At 42.1% G+C, this 25642-nt stretch overlaps 2 protein-coding genes across 2 annotated transcripts in view; one reads left to right on the top strand and one right to left on the bottom strand.

Annotated features, from left to right (window-relative positions):
- Positions 1 to 245: 245 nt before the first annotated feature.
- On the top strand, positions 246 to 7359 carry ovch1 (ovochymase 1). The gene is made up of 14 exons (XM_030046225.1): positions 246 to 406; positions 517 to 582; positions 687 to 779; positions 877 to 1060; positions 1156 to 1231; positions 1324 to 1513; positions 1935 to 2074; positions 2949 to 3099; positions 3855 to 3896; positions 4760 to 4982; positions 5114 to 5271; positions 5790 to 5891; positions 6573 to 6709; positions 7164 to 7359. The coding sequence occupies exons 1-14, from the start codon at positions 352 to 354 to the stop codon at positions 7320 to 7322; spliced, it is 1776 nt and encodes a 591-aa protein (XP_029902085.1). The 5' UTR covers positions 246 to 351; the 3' UTR covers positions 7323 to 7359.
- A 649-nt stretch (positions 7360 to 8008) lies between these two features.
- Positions 8009 to 25642, bottom strand: part of stab2 (stabilin 2) — a 32498-nt gene continuing 14864 nt past the window's right edge. The window contains exons 26-69 of the mRNA XM_030046224.1: positions 24889 to 24984; positions 24485 to 24577; positions 24323 to 24370; positions 24061 to 24194; positions 23581 to 23689; positions 23220 to 23297; positions 23001 to 23090; positions 22767 to 22874; positions 22389 to 22520; positions 21906 to 22034; positions 21740 to 21802; positions 21561 to 21659; positions 21240 to 21435; positions 20215 to 20310; positions 20074 to 20131; positions 19880 to 19953; positions 18808 to 18933; positions 18538 to 18611; positions 17888 to 17959; positions 17636 to 17755; positions 17494 to 17538; positions 17300 to 17392; positions 17051 to 17206; positions 16753 to 16881; positions 16062 to 16121; positions 15617 to 15793; positions 15357 to 15446; positions 15127 to 15273; positions 14931 to 14990; positions 13913 to 14036; positions 13675 to 13824; positions 13481 to 13585; positions 13282 to 13389; positions 12476 to 12669; positions 11837 to 11978; positions 11560 to 11693; positions 10949 to 11114; positions 10702 to 10808; positions 10470 to 10589; positions 9985 to 10131; positions 9471 to 9581; positions 9178 to 9309; positions 8980 to 9087; positions 8009 to 8409 (exon numbers count right to left, since the gene is read on the bottom strand). Of these exons, the coding sequence (XP_029902084.1) occupies positions 8350 to 8409; positions 8980 to 9087; positions 9178 to 9309; positions 9471 to 9581; positions 9985 to 10131; positions 10470 to 10589; positions 10702 to 10808; positions 10949 to 11114; positions 11560 to 11693; positions 11837 to 11978; positions 12476 to 12669; positions 13282 to 13389; positions 13481 to 13585; positions 13675 to 13824; positions 13913 to 14036; positions 14931 to 14990; positions 15127 to 15273; positions 15357 to 15446; positions 15617 to 15793; positions 16062 to 16121; positions 16753 to 16881; positions 17051 to 17206; positions 17300 to 17392; positions 17494 to 17538; positions 17636 to 17755; positions 17888 to 17959; positions 18538 to 18611; positions 18808 to 18933; positions 19880 to 19953; positions 20074 to 20131; positions 20215 to 20310; positions 21240 to 21435; positions 21561 to 21659; positions 21740 to 21802; positions 21906 to 22034; positions 22389 to 22520; positions 22767 to 22874; positions 23001 to 23090; positions 23220 to 23297; positions 23581 to 23689; positions 24061 to 24194; positions 24323 to 24370; positions 24485 to 24577; positions 24889 to 24984 (4860 nt within the window). The 3' untranslated portion in view covers positions 8009 to 8349. The remainder of the gene's footprint in view (positions 8410 to 8979; positions 9088 to 9177; positions 9310 to 9470; positions 9582 to 9984; positions 10132 to 10469; positions 10590 to 10701; positions 10809 to 10948; positions 11115 to 11559; positions 11694 to 11836; positions 11979 to 12475; positions 12670 to 13281; positions 13390 to 13480; positions 13586 to 13674; positions 13825 to 13912; positions 14037 to 14930; positions 14991 to 15126; positions 15274 to 15356; positions 15447 to 15616; positions 15794 to 16061; positions 16122 to 16752; positions 16882 to 17050; positions 17207 to 17299; positions 17393 to 17493; positions 17539 to 17635; positions 17756 to 17887; positions 17960 to 18537; positions 18612 to 18807; positions 18934 to 19879; positions 19954 to 20073; positions 20132 to 20214; positions 20311 to 21239; positions 21436 to 21560; positions 21660 to 21739; positions 21803 to 21905; positions 22035 to 22388; positions 22521 to 22766; positions 22875 to 23000; positions 23091 to 23219; positions 23298 to 23580; positions 23690 to 24060; positions 24195 to 24322; positions 24371 to 24484; positions 24578 to 24888; positions 24985 to 25642) is intronic.

The raw sequence follows: 25642 nt of genomic DNA, 5'->3' as shown, positions 1-25642 counted from the left end.
ACTTCAACAAACTGTTCAGTCCCCTCAGTCTGAAAAATACACATGCTCTTTTATTAGCTACCTTACAATCTTAAGATCACAATAGTAAGCTGATACAAGTATCCATCCTCTCCAACAATACTGGCATCATCGGTAACATCCACTGTGCAGATGTTGCATCACTGGATCACATCATTTTTTAAAATGAGAGAACTATCCCTTTAAGAGGCAAACCTACTGATGCACCAGGTGTTTCTCAAGAGCCTAATCACACGGGGAGCTCGTTGCAGTGGGAAAATGAAGTGATCCACCAGCAGCCAATTTGCTGTCTTTTTGTATGTGAACAGTGCTCCAGCTGTAAAACACAGCCAAATGCTCGCTTTATTTCTCCTCCTTCCCTCAGTGTTATGGCATGGAGTGTGGCATGGTCAGAGATTACGTTCTTGCAACAACCACAGTATTGCAGATTTGCTGGTTTGGACTGGCTAGCTGATGCTAACCCAGTAATTGCTTGATTGTGTGATTGTGCTGTTGCAGTTGAGTGTGATGGACAATCTGCCAGTGGACTATCTGCAAATACAACCATTCAGAACACCACATCAGGTAGGACCATCGCAGGCACATTTATATTCATTGGATTAGTGTTGATATGAGCAATGGTCACTATGAAGTTGGAGACTGTTGTTTTTCACTGGATATTTCTTTAGATGGAGTCAACAAGACACAAGACAACCAACAGAGCACATTAAGTCAAGCTGAAGAAGGACATGCAGCCCTCCCAGGTCAATCTGGGTTCAGTGGTATGTTTCTTTCAGGCCGTTTCAGTCATTCTGATGTTCCCTTTGTCAACCTTCTTAACATCATACAAATGGTTATGATCTTGTTCGTTCGACACAGATTTGGCAGGGATCCGTGTCTTCCTTCATAATACGGAAGTGCGGGTCAGGATCATTGGTGGGCAGGAGGCCTGGGCCCACTCCTGGCCATGGCAGGTGTCCCTGCGCTTTGCCTCCATGCCAGCCTGTGGAGGGGCCATCATCGCGCCTCAGTGGATTGTCACCGCCGCTCACTGTTTCCGACGGTGAGAAGCCATGCCTTTATCGTACAGCTTCAACAGCCAGAAATAACCCGTATGCCTACCTTTCTAGTTATCAATTATTAATCTGTATTTTCCAGGTATAAAAAAGCCTCTTTCTGGACTGTGCTGGCTGGAAAACATGACCTGGATAAGGATCGTGAACTGGGGCAACAGGTCAGCATTGCACGCATGTAATATGTACTGCAGTATGCCATAACGTATTTGGACAACCTTTTACACTTACACTCTGTTATATTTCCAACAAGGTGGTGGGAGTCACCAGGATCATTAGCCACCAAGGCTACAACACCAGGACGAAGGACTGCGATGTGGCCCTGGTGAAGCTGCAGGCTCCGCTCGTGTTCAGCGAGTACATCCGGCCAATAGACATCTGGGCCACGCCGCTGACTGCCTTCAGGAAATGCACCATCACCGGCTGGGGCTCCACCAGAGAAAGTAAAGGACCAGTTGAAAGTGAAAGGGAACATTTGTTTGGACTGCTTTTACAGTTGCAAGGCTGCTTAAAGGGATAGTTCACTCATTTTATTAAAAATGTGATATTATTTCCCTCCCCCCCAGCTGTTCTGTAGGACAGATGCTCCAACAGTTGCGCCATTTTGTAAAAATCTGTTACACATCATCAGATTAAAATTTTGTGGAGCATCCAGCCAGCATCCAGCACTCAGTAATGATGAGAGGAAGATAGCACCACTACTGTCCTACCTAACAGCTGGGGGGGAAGTGAAATTGTAGCTGTCATGAACAAAATCTGGTGTTTTTGGTATTGGGTAATGCAGTGTCATCATGACTAATGCATTAGTCATTGCTGGAATTCCAGTTTGGTGCAAGTTGAAAAGTGTTCTTCCCCTTTTTTCAGATGGTCCACGGGTTAACCGGCTCCAGGAGGTGAATGTGACCACCCTGTCCCGTGATGTGTGTAACCAGTACTACCGTGGGAGGATCCTGCCCTCCATGTTCTGTGCTGGAGAGCCAGGAGGAGGTGCAGATGCCTGCCAGGTAAATCTTGACAGTTTCAGTTTCCTTTCACAATTTTGAAACTTTCCTGCCTTGGAAGTATTCAGTTTAATTTAGTCAGAGATATGATAGTTCAACTGACAGCAACTCAAAACTCAACTCAAAGAATTTCTGGGGCAAAAAGACCTCTTGGAAGGAACAGTGACATGGAGAATTGTCAGGTAGGACTCTAAGGTATGGCCTTGGACTCCAAACCTCCCCTATAAAGATCCTGTGTCAGCAATACTGAATGAAGTGACAAACAGGTCACACTTCTGTAACTTCAAAGCCCTTACAAAAGACTTCAAATGCAATGAATCATCGTGATCTTAGTGATGTAAAATGAATGGAGCCCTGGTGTTGTGCATGCTGGCTCATGCTCTGTTATGAACCTTAATTAACTTCATTAGTAACTACACTACCAAAGGTCTATTGGGGCATATTCTGTTGAATTTCTTTGAGAAAAAACTTATTTGTGTATTGTGTGCCACACATCTGACTACAACAGCATATTCATTCAACACCTTATAGTATAAGGCTTATACTATTCATTAAATCAGTGAATAGTCTATGGTGTTGTGCTGGAATAAAACCACACTCTATATTTGAGCTGACACGGGGTACATTTATTTCCTCCTACAAATTCACACTGCTTCTGTTAGTTGTTGAAAGGCATTCTGGGAAGTGTAGGAAATCACCTCCTGAGGAGCAGGAGGAGGCAGGTTGAGGGACGGTGGGAACAGCAGCTCACAGAATCTCTCCTGGGGTGCACTGGACATCACAGGTTGCTATTTAACAGTGCGGCAGTTTACGGGAGTGGACTGTCCCATACGTGTTGTTAAGCTGTGGCCTCGTCCTTGTTGCTGTGGCTCTGCAGGGGGACTCGGGCGGTCCTCTGTCCTGCTTCACCGGCAGCAGGTTTGAGCTGGCAGGGCTGGTCAGCTGGGGCGTTGGCTGCGGAAGGGCCAGAAAACCAGGAGTCTACACTAAATTACAGAACCATGCTGTGTGGATCTCTGATGTCATGAGTAGGTATTGGATGCATTTGGTTGATGTGCTTTGGGCCAGTATTATCCTTTAAGAAAACACCAGTATTTTACTTTAGTTGCAGCGGTCTGTCTTACTCTCTCCTTTCCATTCTTCTTGCTGGTGGCCTCAGTTCAGCAGAAAAAGGCAGACTTGTATGCACTTTTGACCCGAGTTAGCTACAAAATAATTTTACAATGACAAAAACATTATCTGTGCTAAATTAATGCTCCCAAATACTGCTTTAACAACCAGGGTCTTTGTCAGGCACGCAGTCATATGAAGCACATACAGACCAGTGGTGATGTCATTTTAATCAGTGAGTCACATGGTGCACAAGCCACCCTTGCTGCAACTACTGCCACATTTTCAATCAGACCCTCCCACTGTGGTGTTATCAGTTTTAATGGCTGCATTTCACCAGTTTTATTAGGTGCATTTGATCATATGTGAGTTTTACTGAATTTTTAAATAAAACTTAGTCATACAGTGCACTGTTTAAGCACGTGCACTTGAACTCTTATTGTTTGTTTTTCTCTGCTCGATGTGCATGATATTTGACTTGACTCCTGTCAAAAGACAAAGATTAATTCTTGTACAATATGAAAAACAAATGATGGATAACTACATCACATCACAGTAAACATGAAGTCAGGTTTCTCATTTATCAGTACTGACCTGTCTCTCACTCTTCTTTTGCATTTAAATAGATTTCTACATGTGCTGCAAGCCTTGTTCTGTGCTTTTTCATTTCCAGGTGATCAGAATGAGATGTCTGCGGATTCGGGCACCAGTGAAGGTACGTTTCACGATGCAAAATCTTCTAAACATAATTGCAGGAAACTATATTTCCGCTAAGCAGAGTTTTATTCGCAGTTCTCCTTGTGTATTGTGAGTACAGATCACATTTATTTATTTGCCTGATAGAAGATGGCACAGGTTCTTCATGATATTTCATGTAATTCCTGTCAATGCAGTGTCTTGCCTGCCACACTGATCACTGTGTGATCAGTCTTTTGGTCTGCATCAGAGTTAAACTGTCTCCTTTTTTGAAGTCCAAGTTCAGGGCGATCTGGCTGATTTTGAAATGGTCTTCAAAAAATTAAAATTTCCAAGAGAGTATTGGGAACTCGGTAATACAAGATCAAGACTGTAGAATCTAGTTTTCCAGTTAAAATCATTACGGCAAGTTTGCGTGTCACTTATATTCTCTTATCTGGAAGTGTAAAGTGCATTAAATAATTGAAAAAAAAGAATTGAAATTGAAAGTCTCACTGAATAGAAAAACAATCCAAAACAAAACTTCCTACTTCTCTGCAAAATTTGATTCCATTAATTCAGGGCGCCTGATACAAAAAAAAGAAAAAGAAAAAAAAAAGCAACTCTCATTAACTTTCCTTCACAACCAGTGGCTGTTATGACTCTTATTCAATGAAATGTAAATATTATTTATGTATTGTTTTATATATTATTATTGTTTTTGGTAAAACAATTTTCAGTTTTAACGTCATTTAATTATGGACAAAATTTTAGAAGTTAGACGAGGCCTGTGAGTTTGTTTAGTGACACCGTCCCTCTGTTTACTTAGCAAACGTTGTGTGGAGACTTAATCAAATCTTGTAAGTTATGATGGATGGTTTTTTGTTTGTCTCTTGTTCCCAGAGGAGAGTTGTGGTGAGACGCAGAAATCGTCCTGTCCTCTGAGTCCTCTCCCGGCTGGACTGACTGTGTCCCACCACGATGAGGTATCTGTGGGTAACGTGACGGAGGCGTGCCCCAACCTGTGGCCATGGCAGGTCAGCCTGCAGTCCCGCGGCAGGCATTACTGCAGCGGCACACTGATCCACAGTCGCTGGGTGCTGGCTCCACAGCATTGTGACGTCAAGTGAGTGGCTGTAGAAACACCCCCTCTACACAAGATGTATCATTTCTTTCTTGGCACGGTGCTCAAGTGAAAGAGATGGAATGGAAACAGGTAAAATGTTCCTTTTGTCTTTTTCCTCGTCTCTTCTCCAGAGCTAAAGAGGACACGGTGGTGCTGGGAGTGCATGACCTTAGGTTCTGGGCGTCCCAGACCATCCCAGTGGACAAAGTGGTGAACCTGCCTCAGGACGGCAGCTTCCCCCCCGCCTCCGACCTCTCCCTGCTTCGCCTCAGTGTGCCTGCCAGATACAGTACTGAAAAGCTGCTGATTAACTCACTGCTGACATCTTGACAGTTTGAATCCTTCAATCTGTTTTAAAGGACCATACCAGTGATTTTACATGTTTGTGCTTGAAAATGATCCTTCTATCAGAAAATAGTCCCCAGCATGCAAGATTTGCAGAGTGGTTTGTTGCAGTGTAAAATGTGGACAAATTGTAGGAAATAGGCCAAACATTCAAAATCACTAGTATGGTACTAATGTTCAATTTCACTTGAAGTTTTCAGACTAGCTAATTTAATAGTTTGTTAATATGCCTTTGTACAATCAGGTAATGCAAAACAATTACCCTCTCAAGTTGAATGTGACTTTGGAATTATTTTTCTAAGTATTTTTTACTTCTTTGTCTGGGAGTTTCAGGGCGTAACCCTGTCGCTGTGTGTTTGTCCTTGCATTGCCTGTCTCTACTGAGCTTACCATCTCCTATGGGGGCATATGCATCATTTTTTAAATGAATATTATTGAACCTTTTTTCTGTCCTGTACCCAGGTGCCAATGTGTTTCCAGTTTGTCTCCCTGATGATGACGATGTTGAGCTTGATGATAGCTGGTCTTGTGTCACAACAGGCTGGGGAGCCACTGAAGCTACAGGTATGTATTATCACATCTAAGACCTTTTTACTCTTTCATGTACAACTGTATTAATGTGTCTCTGGCATTAGAGTTGGCACTTCATCTGGATGCAGCTTAAAGGGACAATAAGTTATATTTTTACTGCCCATTGGCCAGTGGTGCTGAAGTTTCTCTTTGAAAACTCACGTACTGGCATTGCATTTGGTTTCATATAACACATAATTCACTCATTTTAAAAAAATGTGATATTATTTAACTCCACCCCCCAGCTGTTCTGTAGGACAGTACTGGCTCTATCTTCCTCTCATTGTTACTGAGTGCTGGATACTGGCTGGATGCTCCAAATGCTAACTGTTAGCCTCCTGCCATTGAGGTGGACCTCCCCCCAGCTAACAAGCTTTAAAAAAAATTGCCTTAAGAAAATAACTTTGATGAGAGGACTACTGTTCTGCATAACAGCCAGGGGGGAGTGAAATAATATCCAATTCAAAACGGGTGAACTATTCCTTTTTAAGTTATCATGTTAATGAGAAATGAAATGGCACTAAATTTTGTCAGTTTGGAGGCTGTCATCTGTCTGTTAGATGTAAACAAGAGAAATGCTGCATTTACTGCCACTGTGTTGCCGAACATGTGGCACATCCAAAAGTTGTAGTAGTGATAATGGTGATCCATGTCTTGTTATGTCCACCCCTGTAGCCAAGGTCAACCCCCACACTCTGCATCATGCCAGGCTGGCTCTAGTCAACCAGACAGCCTGCAGACAGCGATGGGGAGGGGGCCTGATCAGGGACAGCCACATCTGTTCAGATCCAGCAGGCTGTGCCTCCTGCATGGTGAGTGTGGCCATAAGCACCGCATCATATAGCCACACAGTGCTGAGCAGCAAAAAGATGCTTTTCACTGAGCTGTTGGGAAAAATGTATTGCTTTCTTTTACAAACTGATTAAGGAGAAGAAGTCCCTCATGTGGGTATAGCGGAACTGCCAACTATAATTTTTCTACTGCTTTTCAAGAGCTCTATGATCTTGGATGAATGAATCGTCTTTTGGGAATGTAAACCAAAAATACAGAAGAGGAATAACGACATCTAGGAAAAACATCTCTGCCTTCCACGATTTAAAGCTGACTACTTAGAATCTAAAGACTTGCACTGTTTCAATGTTGTTTTCAGGGTACGTGACAGAGTGAGGGATGTTCAGCAGAGAAACTTAATCATCAGTATTTGAACTGAGTGAAGCACATTCTGTCGCTGACACACACACTCCCACCCTCTTTGTGTCTCTGCAGGGGGATTCTGGTGCTCCTCTGTTCTGCAGGAAACACGGGGTCTACTATCTGTTTGGCCTGGTCACATGGGGCAGCACGCGCTGTGACGCAGACAAACCAGCAGTCTTCTCCAGCATATCAGCTTATCTTTCATGGATCACTGAAGTTACCGATAGTTGACTGCTTTTTATATGAAGTAAACTAATTGTTAAAATGATCTCTAAGCTGTTTATTGTCTCCCAAGTGATGAAATCAGGATTTATATGGATGAGGCCATACTGGTCAATATTCGGTTCACTAGCTCATCAAATCAACTGTTTGAAGTTTCCTCTGGGTCAAGTATGGAGCTGGTACTGCAGTAAATCTAGTTTACTACTTGTTTTCACAGTTTCAGGTGATATAGGGAGACAGGTTAAAAAAAAGTCTCTACAGGCAACTATGACAGGTAACTAACAGGTATGTGTAAAGGTAAGTATTACAATACACCTCATGTACAGTTTGTCAAAGCATTATAGACTTTCAGGTCATAGTTATACATGCACACCTGGCAACGAGTTTTATGAGTTATATGAGTTTTTTTTTTTTTTTTCATGTCAATTTGTACTTTAGATGGCAAGATGTGTATAGTCAGCACCAAACAAAAGATCATACCAAGAAGTTTCTGATGTGGGTCGTGGAACAAGTTGCCAAATGCAAAGGGGAAGAACAAACAAAGGTTAGTTTCACATAACCTCCAAAACCACTAGTGTTCATCTAAATTGCTGATGTGTTGAAATGTCTTTCAGTTGTATACTTCATTATACATACTGTATATCTTTGGTAAAGAAACAGCCGTTATCACTTTGTCTGCATGACATATGCAGTTGCAGGGATATTAAGTCTGGCACAGCAGTGTAGTCATTGGCTTTCTCCGGGATCTGCATTTATTTAGACGGTACATTCAGTATAAAAGAAAGAAAAAAAGCTGACAAGTCATTTAGTCCATCAGAAGCGCACTTTGAGATTTAAAACCAGGGAGAAGGAATGAGGAGATAAAGCACAGTCAATTTGACTTCAAATCCCAAACCCCAAATCCTGTGTCTCCTGCACATTCTTCCTCTTCACGATAAGCCCAGGTTGTGTTTACCCTTCCACTCCGCAGAGCTAATGATGGGTAACAGGGATCTTGATCCAGTTCCACCAGCAGAGCAATGGAGCTGGGTCCCTCTCAGCTGTCCTGAAGCAGATCATAGGAACCACCGTTCACCACCTCGTGCTTGTCCTCTGTCTGGAAAGAACAACCACTGTTTATTAAGCCATTCAAATGTTATTGACTCCTTCCTACCAGTCACCAGATAGTGCGGAAGAGAAGAACCTTACACTTATACATCCATCAAAGACATATTTTATCAGTATTTGGTGCCTTGCAAGTAAGAATGTTGGGCCTTCACAAGGAAGTGTTAAGAAAGAGTGTTTAATGTCTAGAACTAGGAAGTATACCAATTAGAGAACGCATGACTAACTCAGGTTTCACTCTTGACATACAGCACAGACAACTCTGCAATTCAACAGTACATCAAAAACCAAAAAATCATCTGGTATGGATCCCTGGGTTTATCAAATGAGGCCCATGTTGTCTGTGTAGACAGAAAAAACAGAACCGTACACTATAGCTCCCTTATAGACTTACAGTACTTTACTATAGACTACTGAACTACGTTAAGGACTACACTTTACGTTTCACAGTAAAGGACTTAAGGCGTGTTTGGACAGTCCTTTGATCCAGTAAAGTACTGGGTCACAAGAATGTGCATGTCATCACTTTGGTTGGTGGTGCCTTTACTTTCTACCGACTTACAGGGATGTCAGCGGGGCTGGGCTCAACTGGGTCTGGAGCTGCATCATAAACTGGGTTACAGACATTAGGGCTGCAGTCTGGATGTGAGGCCTCGTCCTCATTTTCATCCTGTGAAAGGGAGGAGGAGGACAAAGATCAGAGCTACAAAAAGTACTGCACTGACAAATGAGGAAAAAAAATGAATAAATGCAGTCTGACCTTGAAATAGTGGAACTGGAAGGGTTTGGTTTTGTGGGTATAGAAGTGGTAGCCAACAAAGATGACCCCGACCACGAGCGTAACCAGCAGCACAACTCCAACTCCCATCCCTGCCTTGTGTGCCGCATGGAGCTGGATGGACCAATCACAGAGAAGGTCAGGGGGTCAAACAAGGAAAACACTCACTTATCCTCTCCTGCAGTCGGTGCTCAGAGAGTGGGTTAAGAATTGAACAAGGACTGAGTCATCTGTTTCTAGTCGCAGGTGTAACGTGCCATTAGCGGGTCACTCACTGCTTGCCGAGGAGGCGGGGCTGTCAGAGGTCCTTGCAGCACGTGGATGATGCCGTTGGAAGCCACGATGTCAGAGTCTGTGACGAAGCGATCGTTGATGTAACGGGAGGTCTGCAGAGATCAATCAGGTTTCAAAGTGAGAACTAACCATCTGATCAAAACCACCGATAATTTTTTTTTTTTTGTCTTGTGAAATATTGAAGAGTTTTCAGTCTCTATATGCACCCTAATGACAGGGGTCATTGTTTTAGGAGTCAGAGGCCAAAATCCTGAAACTGCTATTTTAAATGACACCAGAGGCCCTCTAGTGGTTGGTTTACACCATGGGTCTAACTCAGCCATTTGAGAACTGCAAATTACCATTCAGTTAAAATGGTTTTAATGACACATCTCTGTATTTTAAAACATGGCAATGGCCAAATTAAAAGTCAATATGGATTCCCTCTGTTAAAATATTTGGTTCTCATGACTTTCAGTTGATGCCACCAGTTGGAGAAGCAGCAATATGTCTAACCAGAGTCTTGGGGTTGAGGAAGTCTGCGATGCCCAGGACGGTGAGGCTGCCCAGGCGGGTTCTGATGCGACTGCCGTTCTTCAGCTCACTAAGAGCCAGAGCCTGGCCCTCCGAGAGGTGGTACTCTATGTCCCTCTGAGTCAGAGTCTGCACATACACACATACATACAAAGTGAAGGAAAAACTTTGTGAAATACAGCCTTCTCTCTACAGAGGATTTATATGGGATTATAACATCAGCTGAGGTTTTAAAATTAATTTTGCAGTACTCCACTGAAGTGACTTCTAAAAAGAATTGATCAAATAAACTGTCTTTCCTTCACAAGATGCAGTGATTTAATGACTGGACAGACCTATACTCTCCTCCTCATGATGAACACACACAACACCAAATCAGGGCAGATGAAGAGTTAATTCCATCCTGGCACAGAAGCAGCACCTGTAGCTGTGTTGAAGGAGCTTGGCAGGCTGCTTCTGTCACTCACCTGGTTCTCAGACAGGCCTGTGTTGTCGGGTACAAACAAAGTTGACTGGACAGTCAGATTACTGAGGCGCTTCACAAACTCCTTCCCTGACGCAGAGTTCTGGGAGTAGTTCAGGATTTGCTGGAAGTAGAAAAAAAAAAAAAAATTATGTGGGCCATAGTAATAAATGGAGCGCAAAAATGAAGCTGAAGGTGACAATAGCATGTCATACATCTGCCGTGTTAGTGCTTACAGTGAGGAAGTTGGAGAAGGAGGGTGTGGAGCTCAGGACCTGCAAAAGGTTTCCTGTACAGGTGTAGCCATCGCCAATGTAGCCCAGCTTACACTCACATTTCACCTCTGGAATAGGGAAACAAAGTTTTTTAAGAACAGTAAAATAAAGCATAAACAGACTGATGTGTATCAGAACATCAGTCCAAGGTTTGTCATCTTCAGTTCTCCCCATATTTCACTCACCCTCTGTCTTCCTCCTGTCTTACCTTTGACCCTGTAGCAGAAGGTGTCCCATGTCTCACTAAGGTTTTTGCGAGTCCCATAGTCCACAATGCCCACATGTCCAAAACCGCAGTTAGGGTTGGAATACGTGGTGGGGTAGGCCACCCTGGCCTCATCCAGCCAACCAGCAGAACACATGTTTAAGCCGCCCTACAGAGTGAGCAGAGAGAGCATGGCCCATCTGCCAAAGCTTTGTGCACATGGTGTATATATGTTATTCTGAGGTCTGAGGACATGCACAGAAGATTCCTTTCGTCACCCTTTGGCCTTTGGTTGAAACATGTCATAACTGGCTTAGTATAACACTGTGAACCCATACCTGGTTTAGATGGCTGGTTCACTCCTATATGAAAGTGATATCTGCAGCATTTTACTATTTTACATTTTGCTTTTACTTTTGTTTTTTTCTGCCTTGCAACCATGCAGACTGAACTATTTTTTTAGATATAGCACCAAAGTTACAAGCAAATGTAATAAAATCCAGTTCATCAATGGGAAATTTATTGCATTAACGTGATTGTTAGATTAGTGATCTAAAATGTAATGGTTCTTAATGGGAGCTGATTGTATGTAACAGCTGTGACTGTTCCCTCACCTGCTGTGCATAGGAGAGCTGGGTGTATGTGGCCAGGGTGCCTCCCTCTGCAGTGCAGGCTTGCTGTGCAGCGGTGTAGTTCCACTTGTACTGACCCTTATCTGAACGCAAGTGGAACACACCCAGTGTGGCATCTGGACTCCAGTTACAGCAGCGATAAAGCATACAGCACACAGACAAAAAAAAATCAAACAAAAACATTTTATGTCAAAAAATGAATCATAAATGTTAATTATTTGAGATCTAACTTTCAGGGCTGCTGATTGCTCTGCCATACCCTCAAAGTGAAGGTCAGTGCACTTGGCATCTTGGTGACACAGCCCGTTGTCCTGGAGACAGCGATTGATTGGTAGTTCTTTGACTTCACAGGTCACACCATCACCAATGTAGTTGTCCTTGCATGTGCACATCTTTTTTCCCTGTTGACAACAACAGTATGAACAAAAAGACTGATGAATCGGGATGCAGTCATCACAAACATTTAGGTCAAACAGCATGCTAAATCCTCTGAAAATATGATTTATAGGAAAAGGTCTAAGATATACTGCAGCTATTCCAACTGCTCCATCAAGGGCTGCACATCCAAGTAAGATGAGGAAAAAGCTCTCTGTTGGGAAAGTGAGCTGTTTCAGCTGAAAAACCCTCCAGGGAAAAAAACATACCACAATAAAAGTGCACCGAAAGACAACAAAGAACATAAAATGTCAAATATGTTAAAAAAAGAACAATATATGATAAACTAGAAAAATGCAAAATGTAAGGAAATATGATGATATACGCATCTCAGAAATGTACTTGTATTGACAATTCTGTCCACAGTCACATATCTGTTTACATTTCTGTCACTGCACAAAAATGGTCGTGTGAGATTTCGGGCAGGACCTTGGTGAGGTCTGGGTTCAATGTTTGTCCTCACCGGTCCTGTCATGGTGCAGGTGGCATGCTCATGACAGCCCCCGTTGTCCTCAGATGCACACGGGTCAATGGGCTGGCAGGTGAAACCATCTCCTTTGTGGCCCTTTGGACAAGTGCAGGTCACCTTCTCCCCTTTCTGAACACACTTTGCACCCTTAGCACAGCCGCCGTTCCAGGTGCTGCACATGTCCATGACTAGAGGCACAGCACGGAACAATATAAGAGGAGTAACACTGACTTCAAGTTTATTTATAGCCCTCTTCCCAACAGGATGTACAGGTCCACAGTTTACAGAAAACATAACAACACCCCCTGACCTAACCTATCTGCCTCACTAATTTCATCATTTTGGCATTTGAGCAGTGTGTTAGTGGACTGGGAATTCTTCAGTCTCAATTTGCATGGTCTTGGAAGCTGTTATTATGCAAGATCTCATGCAGCACAACTGATATGTGTGACATGGACAAAGATGCTTTGTTTATACAAGTTGTACTAGGCAGCCTGAAAGGATACCTAATACAGCTTGCACAGTTAGTAAATAGCCTGGCTGTCTGATTTGGTCATTTTGGTGATAGAGTAACAGAGTGTAAAAAATCACAAAGGAGCCTGCAATTTAGCAAAATTAGTAAAACAGGAATTGAGTAAACGCTTGTTCTTGAGGCCCTCCAGAGGTAATATATACTGTATGGGAAAGGAACTGAATTAAAGTATTTTTCAAGAATCAACATCAATAAAACCTAATTAATTCTCAGCTCTAGTATACTGTACATGTGCATGTGGCCATGCATGTGAACTCTCAGGCTTTACCTGTGCATGTGTAGCCATCTCCCTCATAGAAAGGCCGACACACACAAGTGTTGTTGTCCTGACACACTCCCTTTGGAGAGCAGGGTGGGGAGCACACAAAGACCTCAGCTTGTGGGGACAGAGAGACCATCAGTCAGTGAATGCCATTACAAGTGCTGGAGACATTTAGATAGTACAGATGAACAACTGTTGCACACACCTTGCTGAGTCTCACAGCGCTCCCCGGTCCAGCCTGGCTCACAGAAACAGGAGCCCCTCCCCTTCAGGCCCTCGTCACACGAGCCGTGCTCTGTGCAGTTACAGGCTGAGGGCGTGACAGAAAAACACACCAGGGTTCAGAACGTCTTGTCATAACCAAAAACTGAGACAGGGAGATTGCCAAGTGCTACACACCCTTGCAGGTCGGTCCATAGTGTCCTTCGCTACAGTGCTCGCAGGACACGCCCTGGAAACCTGTGTCGCACTTACAGGTGCCATTGCCAAGGTGACCATCATCACATTTTCCATGGCTGCTGCAAGGTGCCTCCACCCCACCTGGACAAACTGAACAGGTAGATCAAGAATGAGCAGAATGGCAAAAATCTTGCCATTTCAGAGTCACAGTGTAAGGACTTAATAGTGATGGTCTTACCCAGACAGTCTCGTCCATAGTAGCCAGCACAGCACTTGGGCTGCCAGAAGTTGAGCATACAAATGGACTGACAGCCCGCGTTCTTACTGACAAACATCATGGGCAGGTCACACTTCAGCACCTCCTGAACACAACACACATATGAGGGGCTTAAGGTGGAGACCCACACGCATATATACACAAAATATGGACCAATAAACACTTATGTGATAGATCTCCAGATTGGAATGGCAACTGAATAAAGGTTAGAGAAGCAGGTTCGAGACGAGAGGGGTGCTGGTTCAGAATAACTGGGAATAATATGGGTGGAGACAGTGAATGAGTGGTGTTCTTCCTTGAGGTGAGCGAGTACACCACTACCTGTATCTACATCTGTTCAAGCAACTACGTTATCTGTATCTGTATCTGCTCTTGGAATGAGCAGGGCTTAACAAGTGGGTGTGGCTCAAACCAGAAGTGGGCACTTTAAGCCTGAAACTGGTAGTCCTTGACTATAAAAAATATTTCCAGAACAGCCTCAGAACTGAATTTCATATCAATTAATATCTATTTACATACAATGGTGTATTAGGGCCATTGTAGGGAGGAAAAAAAATACAGAGCTGGCAAAGAGAGGGTAATATTCTGAGAAAAAAACTCTGAGATTCTCTGAAATTAAAGTGGCAAATTTATTAAAAAAAAATCATAAAAACTGTTTTCTTACACTATGATTTTAGCCCAGAATCACAATATTCTCATCAGCATTTGGACTTTGAAGAGACTTTGCCGTGACTTGTGATTCGTGATATTGTGATTCTGGACTAAATCACCAGGATTTAATTGTTACTAATTCCCCAAGTAGAAAAACAAAATATATAAGATATTTTTTCTTTTTATGACTTAAAAAAATATATATGATTTTAGAATAGAATAGAATAAGACTTTATTGTCATTCATGCATACACAGAGACAGTTAATCTTGGAAATTGTGTTTTTTTCTCCTCAAAACATTACATTTTAAATTTGATAGGAAACATACCTTTACTTTTGCCCCACCAGGACAGCGAGTTGATGAGGAGGTGCATGGCCCACAATTCATCTAGCACAGGAGAGAAATATTAGACAAAAGTCAATCTCCAAATGTTTGTTTCATCTCCATTTCCTCTGTTGGATTGCACTGCATCTAGCAGCAACCAGCAGGAGTCTTATGATATCAGTGTGGTGTGAGGACTCACCTGAAGCTCGATGCTTTTCTGTTCATCACATCGACCCCCCAGGCTGGGTGGAGTCAGCAGACAGTCGATCCCATAGGCGATTCCCCCGCTGAACTGGAGGTGTCTCTGTATGATCCGGCACTTTCCGTCATTAACGAAGATTTCTCCCTGTTGAGAGGTGAAACATTCAGTCGCAGGTATAACTCCACTGCTTTCTCAACTTGGTTTATGGCGCTTCACTCTTCACTTACGATGCTGTCCAGTCCTCCACAGCTAAACGTGAGCTGTGAGCCCTGCAGAGTCCTGCCTGAGTCCAGGTGGATCAGCTCTGCAGCGTAAACCTGAAGTTACAGAGGGAGAGGTTGAACATAGGAACACTGAATAGGATATAGCAGTCTAAGGAGGACAGACTGACAAATTTTCACACTTCATTTGGAGTATTGCACGAAATTATATACCACCGAAAAAGCAGCGTTTGCCAACACCCAGACAAAGTGACAGGGAGACTTACCTTTTTGACCTGAAGGATGTGGTACTTGAGGTACTCCAGCAGCTGTGGTCTGTTGTGCTGATGGTAGAGAAAGTCCTTCTGCTCCTGGGGCAGGGAGGCCATGACTCGATCTGAGGGCAGGAACACAGTCACTGGCTGGTTCATGCCATCGTTCACCATGTCCATCACACCCGTGTCCTGGCAGAAACACAGACACATTACACCTGTTCATCCACACATCTTTATAGTGACAAATACACTTGGAGCTGAATTGGCCATAATTAAGTTTCTATTCTATTTCTATTAATTATAATTATAATTAATTATTTTTCTCATTTTTCAAAATGTATTTCTTGAAAGGCAAAACGAAAGGCAGGGCCATGATGACTACAGATCAGAGATTTGGCAGAGGACTGATAATTATGAAGTTGTCATTTCGAGGCCAGCTCAGTGTGCAACAACTTACCTCTAGCAGTTTGTAGAAGGTCTTGTAACCATGGAGATCTGCCACATCTGTCAGGTTGAGCTGTTTTAAAAGGGTTTAAAAATAATGTAATCACTTACAGATACAGCAACATCTCAAAATATAATAAAACAGTTTAAACTTAACTAGTTGAAAAGGTAAAGAAACCTGTTAATTAAACCCCAGTTAAAACCCTAAAATCATTATTACAATATTACTATGTGATTTCCAACTACTAAAAATGACTGTTGTATCATTCTGGTTACTTAAGAATAATATTGACAATATTGTGGAAACCTTTGGGGGATGAGAAGAATGTGACTATGCATCTAAACTGTGATTACATTTATCAGTTATGTAGATAAATAATAAACACCGGTTAATAATAATGTGATAAAAATGACATTACCTAGCTATTAAGGTATTAAAAAACCTCATTACATGTTTGAGAAACAAAGAGGGGCATTTTATTAGACTTTTACAAGTTATTATATAATTTTGAACATGCCTTACTTTGACTGTTGCTTCTCTGTAGGTCATAAAATTGAAATTCTTTTATCATCTGATTTTATAATCTTAATACTTCATTTTTGAATGAAATGCAATGGATAACTATTACCATGTTTTGTGATGAGACTAGTGTAATCTTATTCTAGGGAAAACATTAGTTATCAAGCCTGGTCTTAGTACGTACTGGCACATCTGGTTCCCTCTGGTTCCCTACACTCGGCGGAATCAGAATAGTGTCAATCTCATGGATGATCCCATTGACACTGAGATCATCAGTGTGTGTCACATTTGCCTGGTTGATGAAGATATTTCCCTGAAAATATCCAACAGTGATCAGACATTGTCAGCACACAGTTGTAGGAACACAGTTAACAATAACTTTCATTCATGACCCTGTTACAATGAGTGGGGATGACACCGCTGTGTAAATCTGAATAAAATAAATAAATAAATAAATAAAAATTCTAGAGCTCCTTGGTCACCTGGGAGAATGAGGTGGTTAAGATCTCCCCGGCCATGCTAGTCAGATTTCTGGGTCGGGTCAGATCGCTGGCCAGGAGGGTGTGGCACATCACAATATGGTGGCGGAGGACGTCAATGTACCTCTCTTTACGCTTGTCCAACAGCATAGCTTTTATCTAGAAGAAGAAAAAAAAATCACACCTCTCTTAGCTCTGTCTGACATGCATAACCAGTCCTGAATCAAGAAATGGGGAAATTAAATTCCTCACCTTGCCACTGCCGTTTCGCTCCTTTGCAAACGCCTCAGCAGTTGGGGCGAAGACGGTGAAAGGGCCACGGCCTTTCAAGGAGATCTCAGCTATCTGAAAGGATACATTCAACTCAGTCCACTGTCTCCTTGTGGTGGCAAATTTGCCACAGTCAGAAAAATGATGATTTAAGCAATCACATGATCATCACTTACCATCAAGCCAAGGTAAAAGTCTCTTAATTTCCTGCTGATAAGTTCCTGTGAATGAACAGTGAGTGATGGGTGAAAAAAAAAAAAACAAGTGAACACAACATCATGTGTCTGTAAAGAAGTCAGCGGCTCTTGTGGCTCTCACCTTTCCCACTGTGCCTTTGCAGCTAATACCATCTCCTATGAAGCCACTGGTACACGTGCACGTACGTACACCCGGGCTGGTCGTGTTACACCTGGCAAACCTGTGACACTCCCCATTTTTCTGGCAATAACAGAAATTCACTATTAAATGTTATGAGCACAAAACAGCATGACAGGACCGTTAAACAGCATCTCACACGGACTTATGGAGTCATATCATTTTTAAACACCAACAGAGTCAAACTGCATGTACCTTTCGACAGAGATCAGTCATCTTACAGTTCTGTCCATCTCCAGAGTAGCCTTGACTGCAAGTGCAGGATGTCTAAAGAGAGGTCAGTGAAGAAAAATACACTTTACTAAAGACATGACAACGGTAAACATGGAATCAGTAACAAATGCTGCAGTTACCCTCTGGTCCAATCAGTAATAAGTTAATAAAATGTGGAAAAAGTTCACATTTGAAGTCTGTCAGCCAGATTTGTTCCCCTGTATCAGTGAGTGGATTTCCAGTTTTACTAGACGGGAGGTATTTGGGGTCTCTGGTTTGGGCTTTGTTTGCATTCATTTATGTGCTAACATGTTATTTTGGGAGCAGTTTTGTCATAAGATAAGATAAGATAAGATATTCCTTTATTAGTCCCACAGTGGGGAAATTTCGCACATTACAGCAGCAAAGCGGATAGCAAGATATGAAGCATAATCGTCATAGTAATAATAGTCATGCTATGGAAGTGAATGGAGAGATACAAATAGAGAAGCCTGTTATGGTTTAGCAGTCCAGGGGAGCCTCCATTAAAGCATTTGCTTTAATGGAGGCTGATCCATGGGACCCCCTATTTTAATTCATACTGTAACCCCATATCTGTGGAGAGGTTAGGAAGTAAACAAAGCAGGATTTACTTTGTTGGGTCCAACGTGAATACAGTCGGCATTGACATGACAGCCTCCATTTCCTTCCAGGCAGGGATTTATCTCTGAGGGAATACATAAGACACAAGACTCCTCCATGACACTGATCTAAAATCAGCGTTTCTCTATCTTCCTAACATACAGTGGGCTCCACATGTATTTATACAGCAACACTCAATCCACAACAAAATCATACAGTTTCTCATACATATAACAGCAATATTTTTCACAAATTCTGACACATTAAACCAGTCTACTCACCCACACACACAAGGCCATCACCAGCATATCCTGGATTGCACACACAGTCTCGACGGCCTGGGAGAGTCCTCTTACATACTGCATAAAGACTACAGCCCCCATTACCCACTGCACAGGGGTCTTTAGCTACACAGACACACAGCCACACACAGACACACACGCACACACACATGCAGATGCAGACGTTAATAAAAAATGAAGAAATTATAATCTTAAAAGGATCTATACCACCAAAATTATGTTACAAAAAAGAAAGAAATTATACTGTATATTCAGTAGGTATCAACTACATATAACTACATGGAAGTAAATTAGGAAAACGTCAGCTGGCAAGTAAAATAATAACCACTAGCCTATAATATACTAATTGCCTAACTAAGTAGGCTGAGCAAAGCTACTTTTGATGTTAGGCATGAGGCAGGATGTGAATTAGGTCCTTATCACCACTACAGGCTGGGGGTTTTAAAACTGCAGTAGGGAACTTTAAAGTTCTGTTTGTCTGCCTATTGTGACAGTAAAATAAGATTGATTGAGCCCTTTCCTGTGTGCCAAGTGTCAATACATTCCAAACTTGAGTTGCACTGATTCAGCAGTAGTTTGCCATGACCTGGACACAAATGTGCAGGATGCCCCTCACCCAAAGCAAGGACATTTTGCTAAAAATTAACAGGGGTCCAACGCAGTTCATCACAACTGTCCTGTCTCACTCAGTTTATTTTCCGGTTCACACAATCTGGATGGTGGTGTGCCTTATATTACGGTATGGTCAACAGTCCATATTTTGCTTAAGCTCCTCAACACATTAGCGACTTTTCAGACACACCAGGTGACTTTATTTCTGAGCAGCCACTTGCCATAGATTAATGCTAATGCTTTGATTCCCAAAGTATTTGCTAACAAGTATGTGCAGTTGATGCTGATTTGTACTATTTGCTTGTTTGGCAGCTCCTCATGACTTTTCAAGCCAACAAACACTATTTTCCTTAGAGATGGGTTGGCCACAATCCTCGTCAGTCTGATGACCTCTTGTATCCACAAATTCACAAAACCTATGCCTTTTTTTCATTCTTACCTTTGCAATAGGTGCCGTTGCCCTCAAACCCAGCAGCGCATATACACTGCATACCAGATGGCTTGATGACACAGCTACCACAGGGATGGATGGAAAAAAAAGGACCCAGATTCATTTTCTCAACAAGACACAGACAAGATCAGATCATGTAGAATGAAAGCATTTGTTCTAGTCTGTATCAGTGTGCAACTTACTTTGCACTAGTATGGCACTTCACCGAGCCACAGAGCTCATCAGCTGTAGATTCAATCTCTGCAACAGGATAAACAGACAGCTCAGTCTCCCCTTGCACTGCATATCTTTATGTAAAAGATGTAAAACTAGCACTTTCGTACTTTCATCACAGAGGATGCCTTTCCACCCCACGTCACACTCGCACGTCCCATCCCCCTTCAGTCCGTCGTTGCACTGGCCGTTTTTACATGCACACTCTGCAGAGAGAAAGACAAAGAGACTGAGTGCAGGAAAGAGAAAAACAAATAGAAGGATAAGCAGTGGACACGTGCAGTTTAATCTTAATAACAGTGCTGCTGCATTCTATTCAAAGTTGGAGATGAGCCTGATTGCTACCTCCATGCAGTCCACTCAACTATTGTTCCCCATACACAGAAAAATAAATGTGCCAACTTGAACTGGAAATGGTAGTTCAGGGTGATGCCATAGGAGAACCTTTTCTGGTTCCACAAAAAGCCCTGCAGACCAAGGTTTTTTAAAGAACCATTTTTCTAAGTGGTTCAAATGTGCCTCAAAGAGCAGTTCTTTAAGGAACCAGCAAAGATTCTTCAAAAAAAGAGACAACAGAAAAAGGCACATGAGTTACACACATGATAGCAGTTAAGTTTCATTTCTTAATGTAAAGTTAAAGGTATGAAATGAAACCCAGGATAGTTCTTCATTGTGGTGCTATAGCAGAACCATTTGTAATTTCACAAACAACCATTCAGACCAAGAATCTTTAAGAAACCATTTCTTTAGACTGTTCTTCAAAGAATACCCAAAGGTGCTTCATGAACCCATCAGAAATTTTGAGGTTGTAGGAAAAATATTCTTCAGAAAAATCTGTAAAAAAAACCTTTTTCAAAATAGTTCTTGGTGGAGCCAGGTGGCTCAGTGCTTCACTGGGTTCTTTTTTTTCCTCCTACTTCTAAATGATAAAGTGTTTCTTTAGTGGTTGACTGCTCCTCACAGAACCATGCTGCCTTTTAAAGAATCATTTTAGAACCAGACAGCAACTGGGCCAAATTGCAAGTCTGGATTTCTGACTGTCTGAAATCTCTGGAACATCACATAAACTGCTATTATCAAGCACCTCAACACGTTTTAATTGTTTACTTAACATTACCATCACCACACATCTTACCTTGATCACAGTGGACACCATATTTGCCAGCCTGGCAGGTTTCACATGCTGTTCCACTGAAACCTTGGTTACACTGGCAGATACCTGTCCCATTAGTCCCATCAAGACACACCCCATTCGTAAAGCAAGGCTGACCCTTAGGCCCGGGACATGGCTCACAATGCTCTCCAAAAAACCCACTACAGCACTTGTGCATCTGAAAGAGAGAGATTTTTTTTTCAGTGTTTAGGACATGGGCCACATTCTCAACAACAGAAACTGGTCGATGTTTACACTTTGTAGTGATGATACAATCTTCTAATTTCTAAATGATTCACATACAATGTTTTTCTTTATGCAGGTAAACCTGCAGCCGATGGTGAGCAGTCGTTCCCCATCATACATCTGGCTGAACATACACTTCTTCTTTCGTACTGATTTCTGCAGGGAACACAAAGTATTAATGCTCACACTCAAAATATGTCCAGGTTTCAGTTTGATTTGGATGTCAGAAATCCTACCATTGGGGTTGTTCCATTTGGGCAGACCTTGCCTTGTGGGAAGAAACAATCCTTGCAGGTTCCCTTTGGACAGATGACATTACTTTCAGTATTCAACAACAGCTTGGTATCAATCAGTGATTGAGGATTAGCATATAACTGAGGGGATCTAATGTGCAAAATTTACAAGAATCTGCTGGTCTTGTATATCGTCGCAGCGATTCCTGTTGATCATCAGAACTGACGACAGGCCGTGGATTACCCCTTTCTCACTCATTATGTTGGATACATTGAGTTGAGCCTCATTGATAAACAACTAGAGGGTAGAGGAGATTAAAAGAGTGTGACAACATAGAAAGAGAGAAAATGAGACACACAATAAAAGGCAAATAGGCTAAAACAACTCAGGTAAAAGTATGGAAGAAACTGTCTTTTAAGTTCAATTAAGTTCTTTTAAGTCTTTTAAGTGACAAGTGACACATTCGCAAGGATAGCTCAGCCATTTGAAATGAATTACTTTTAATTTTCTGCAGGCAGATTTTCATACCAGTAATTTTATTTGTACTTCAGTAAAACTCCTCCAAAGTAAGTGCTTTCGTATGAGTGGAGCATTTTGATACTACTTTCACTCTTGTCAAAATGTATTCCTGGTAGAAACAGAGACGGGTACCTTTCCGTCTCTGGGGAAGATGCCCAGCTGGTAGGAGAAGCCCAGCATGGTCTCTTTATAGCCGCCAGCCTGCAGGTCTGTCTTCAGAAGTCGTTCTGACAGTACAACATGGTAGCGTGTTGTGTTCACATCCTGTTATCAGATACAAGAGACAAATTTTGCATGAGTAACCTGTACTAGTGAAAAAAAAATGGTCACAGTTATAAAAGGCCCCTTTAGGAGGGCTAAGAAAGATACACCAACATGAAGGTCAGGAATGCAAGAAAGTAATGTATATTGCTAGAGGTCTGTAATGTGTTTCTCTTAAGGTCCCCTCAAATATCCACAGACACAGTACAACATAACACTGAAGCAAGAACAATTTTAATTTTACTCTACCATTGAAGTTGCAGCCATTTTTGTGAGGTAATCTTTGATAGCACTGTCTACTGGAACGAAGACTGTGTAGCCATCTGCCTGCTCAATCTCATCTGTCAGGTTATGTTCCTGAAAAGGAGAAAAGCAGTTCTGAACCTCAATATTTTTCACTGTAGTATGAGCTCTAACTGAACAGGAAACACAGCAACACAGGACAAAAATAACCCATCACAGCCATGTGTATCGTATACATACAATGAGGCAAGATCTGAAGAGAGAAAACTCTGGCCTCAGGTCAAGCAGCGTCAGTAGTCCATCACTCAGTTTCCTCTCAGGAACCAAAACCTAGATAAAGACATGGAGAAAGACCATGAACTGAAAGAGAGGCAATGACTGAAAAAAAAAAAAGATTTGGTGTACCATCAGTGTAAGCTGTGGCCTGCATGTCTAAATGGAACAACATTAGCATTGTACCTTATCAATAACATGTATGAGTCCGTTGGTTGCAGCTACATTTGCTGTTGTGATGGTTGCTCCCCCTAGTGCTGTGGACTGACAGAACAGCACAAGGTTAAGTCCATGTCCCTTGTCAACTCTTAACTCGAGAAAGAAGTCATCAATGAATATTTACCATTTATGTTTTATATGACAACTGACAAGACAGAAGATTCAAGCCAAGCACAACTAACAACATTACTCTCATTCAAGAGTAATTATGACAGTCATTACATACAGTAAATACAGAGCCACCAGACCAAGTTCAGGTCCTCATTCAGCACTGTAAAGCTGGAAATCTTGTCCCGCATTATCTTTGCCCTCACATCTCTAGACTCACCTCATTGGTGGTAGAAATAGCATGTGTTGTCTTGAGAAGGGACGTTACTTGTGCTGGGGAAGTGATGCGCAGCATGGATAATGGATAGTTGCCTGGGATCATATGATTTCTGTCAGGAGGAGAATCAGAATGCATGCCGCCTGTTACAAACATGCCTAAGTTACTGGAGCCAACAAATGCCAATTTAATCTACTGGTATTCATAAAATATTCAACTTAATTTCCAGGCAACTACCAAGGATAAAGTAATCATTTCTTCTGCTAAGTTAGGGATGATGAAACCCTAAATCTTCTGTCGCAGATAGCATTGTTGTACTGATTTCTGTCAGTTGAAAATGTAAGCCCTGCTGAAAGGTGCTCTCAGGCATGTGTAGGAATGCTGAATGTTAAAAGAAGTACAGTTACATAATGGCAGCATAGTAACAATTTCACTAGATGCCAGGGAAATCTAGATTTCCCTCTAGGCCTGCTCAGTTGTCACCTGATGAGGCTTGGCAGATTGCCCTTTGTGGTCCAGAAGTTTTTGTCATCCTGAGACAATGCAGCAATGGCTGCTGAAGTTGGCATAAGCAGTGTGATGTTCAGCTCTGACAGAGACCGAGACAGCCCCGATTCCTGGGAAAGTGAACATGCACAGACAGAAATGTTAACACTGGCAAGACCAGCTCCAGCTAAAAGAAAAAAATGTAAACTCTATACAGCAGATCAGCAGAACAAATACAGCAGATCTCCATGTTACTCACCGTCACCCATGTGATGAAATCTGAGGCCTCTGGGAGAGCCATCAACTCCTATAGATAAATGGACAGAAAAAAACAAGACTGCTGGAAAAATAGAATAGAATTTATGAGGACAGTTGCTGAATTAGTTAAACTGCCACAGTCATACTTGAAAAAACAACTAACCTGTTCAACAGTGCCGTAGCAAACCTCTCCATTGCCTACATATCCTTCCTCACACACACACTTCCACTGACCAGACATCAGGCGACAGCTGGCCTAAAGTGCAGAGGAAAGGTACATGAGATTCCATCCTGATAGCTGCCTATTATAGTCAAATCTTTTCAAATTTCACCCCTACAGTCCATTCAAATTATCAGCATGGACAACAAATGCTCCAGAACCCAGGACTCAAACTGAGTAAATGCAGTTTTGCCCAATAAAATCTACACTTAATAAAGTCAGGAGCTAAAAAGAAACAGACTAGAAACCCAAGTTTAGTGTGGGCCCATAGTTTAAGAGAACAGACTACAGTATCTTCATTCATCCAAATATCTGCAACTTTATGATGATGATATCTTGCGACCTACCAAATAATGGCAACCTCCGTTTTGGGTCACACACTGATTGACTGCGACACAGTCTCTCCCATCACCTCTGTAGCCCACCTTACACATACACTGGCTCTGTTGACATGACATCACACAGGAATGGAGGTGCACACAGTTAACGGTGAGCAGAACTTTCTTTGCATCAAGTTCTATTTTGTAAAACATTTTAGTATGTATGCAATTCATGGTTTGTGAAAATGTACTGCAACAACTTTGTGATGGGTTTTATTTGTAGATAAAATTGCAAGATTGTCCTTATGTCAGTGGGCAAATGGTGTTTTAAAGAGAGTAACATTAACATTATTTTTTGGTGTAACTGACAGATAAAAGGTGTCACATTCAAACAACAGCTGTTTTTAATAGCAGTCATTTTGAAATGAACAGCAGGGTAAACACAGGTGTTACTAATGACATTAATGAAGGCTCCATTCCATTTAGGTCAACCAGAGCCAGGGTCCTGCTATTTTTCATGCTGGGTTACTGGAAAGGTTCTGGTTCCTTAAATGGGACAGTGTTAATTACTGTAATTAGTAACATCTATAATTTTCCCCTGCTGTGTCATGGCTGCTGTGAAAAAGGTCAATTTCTTTGCTCACATGAATTTGTTGCAGACATCTATGGATGCCCGCATGGAAGAAACATGAAAAAAAATAAAAGGCAGAAGGTTGGAAGTCAGGAGTATGGACTCAGAGCTTTCCAACTTCCAAGAACAGTTCGTTAAAATTAACTAACT

This window comes from Myripristis murdjan, chromosome 23, assembly GCF_902150065.1.
Source record: "Myripristis murdjan chromosome 23, fMyrMur1.1, whole genome shotgun sequence".
Lineage (NCBI taxonomy): Eukaryota > Metazoa > Chordata > Actinopteri > Holocentriformes > Holocentridae > Myripristis > Myripristis murdjan.
This window is presented reverse-complemented; position numbering and strand designations above follow the sequence as displayed.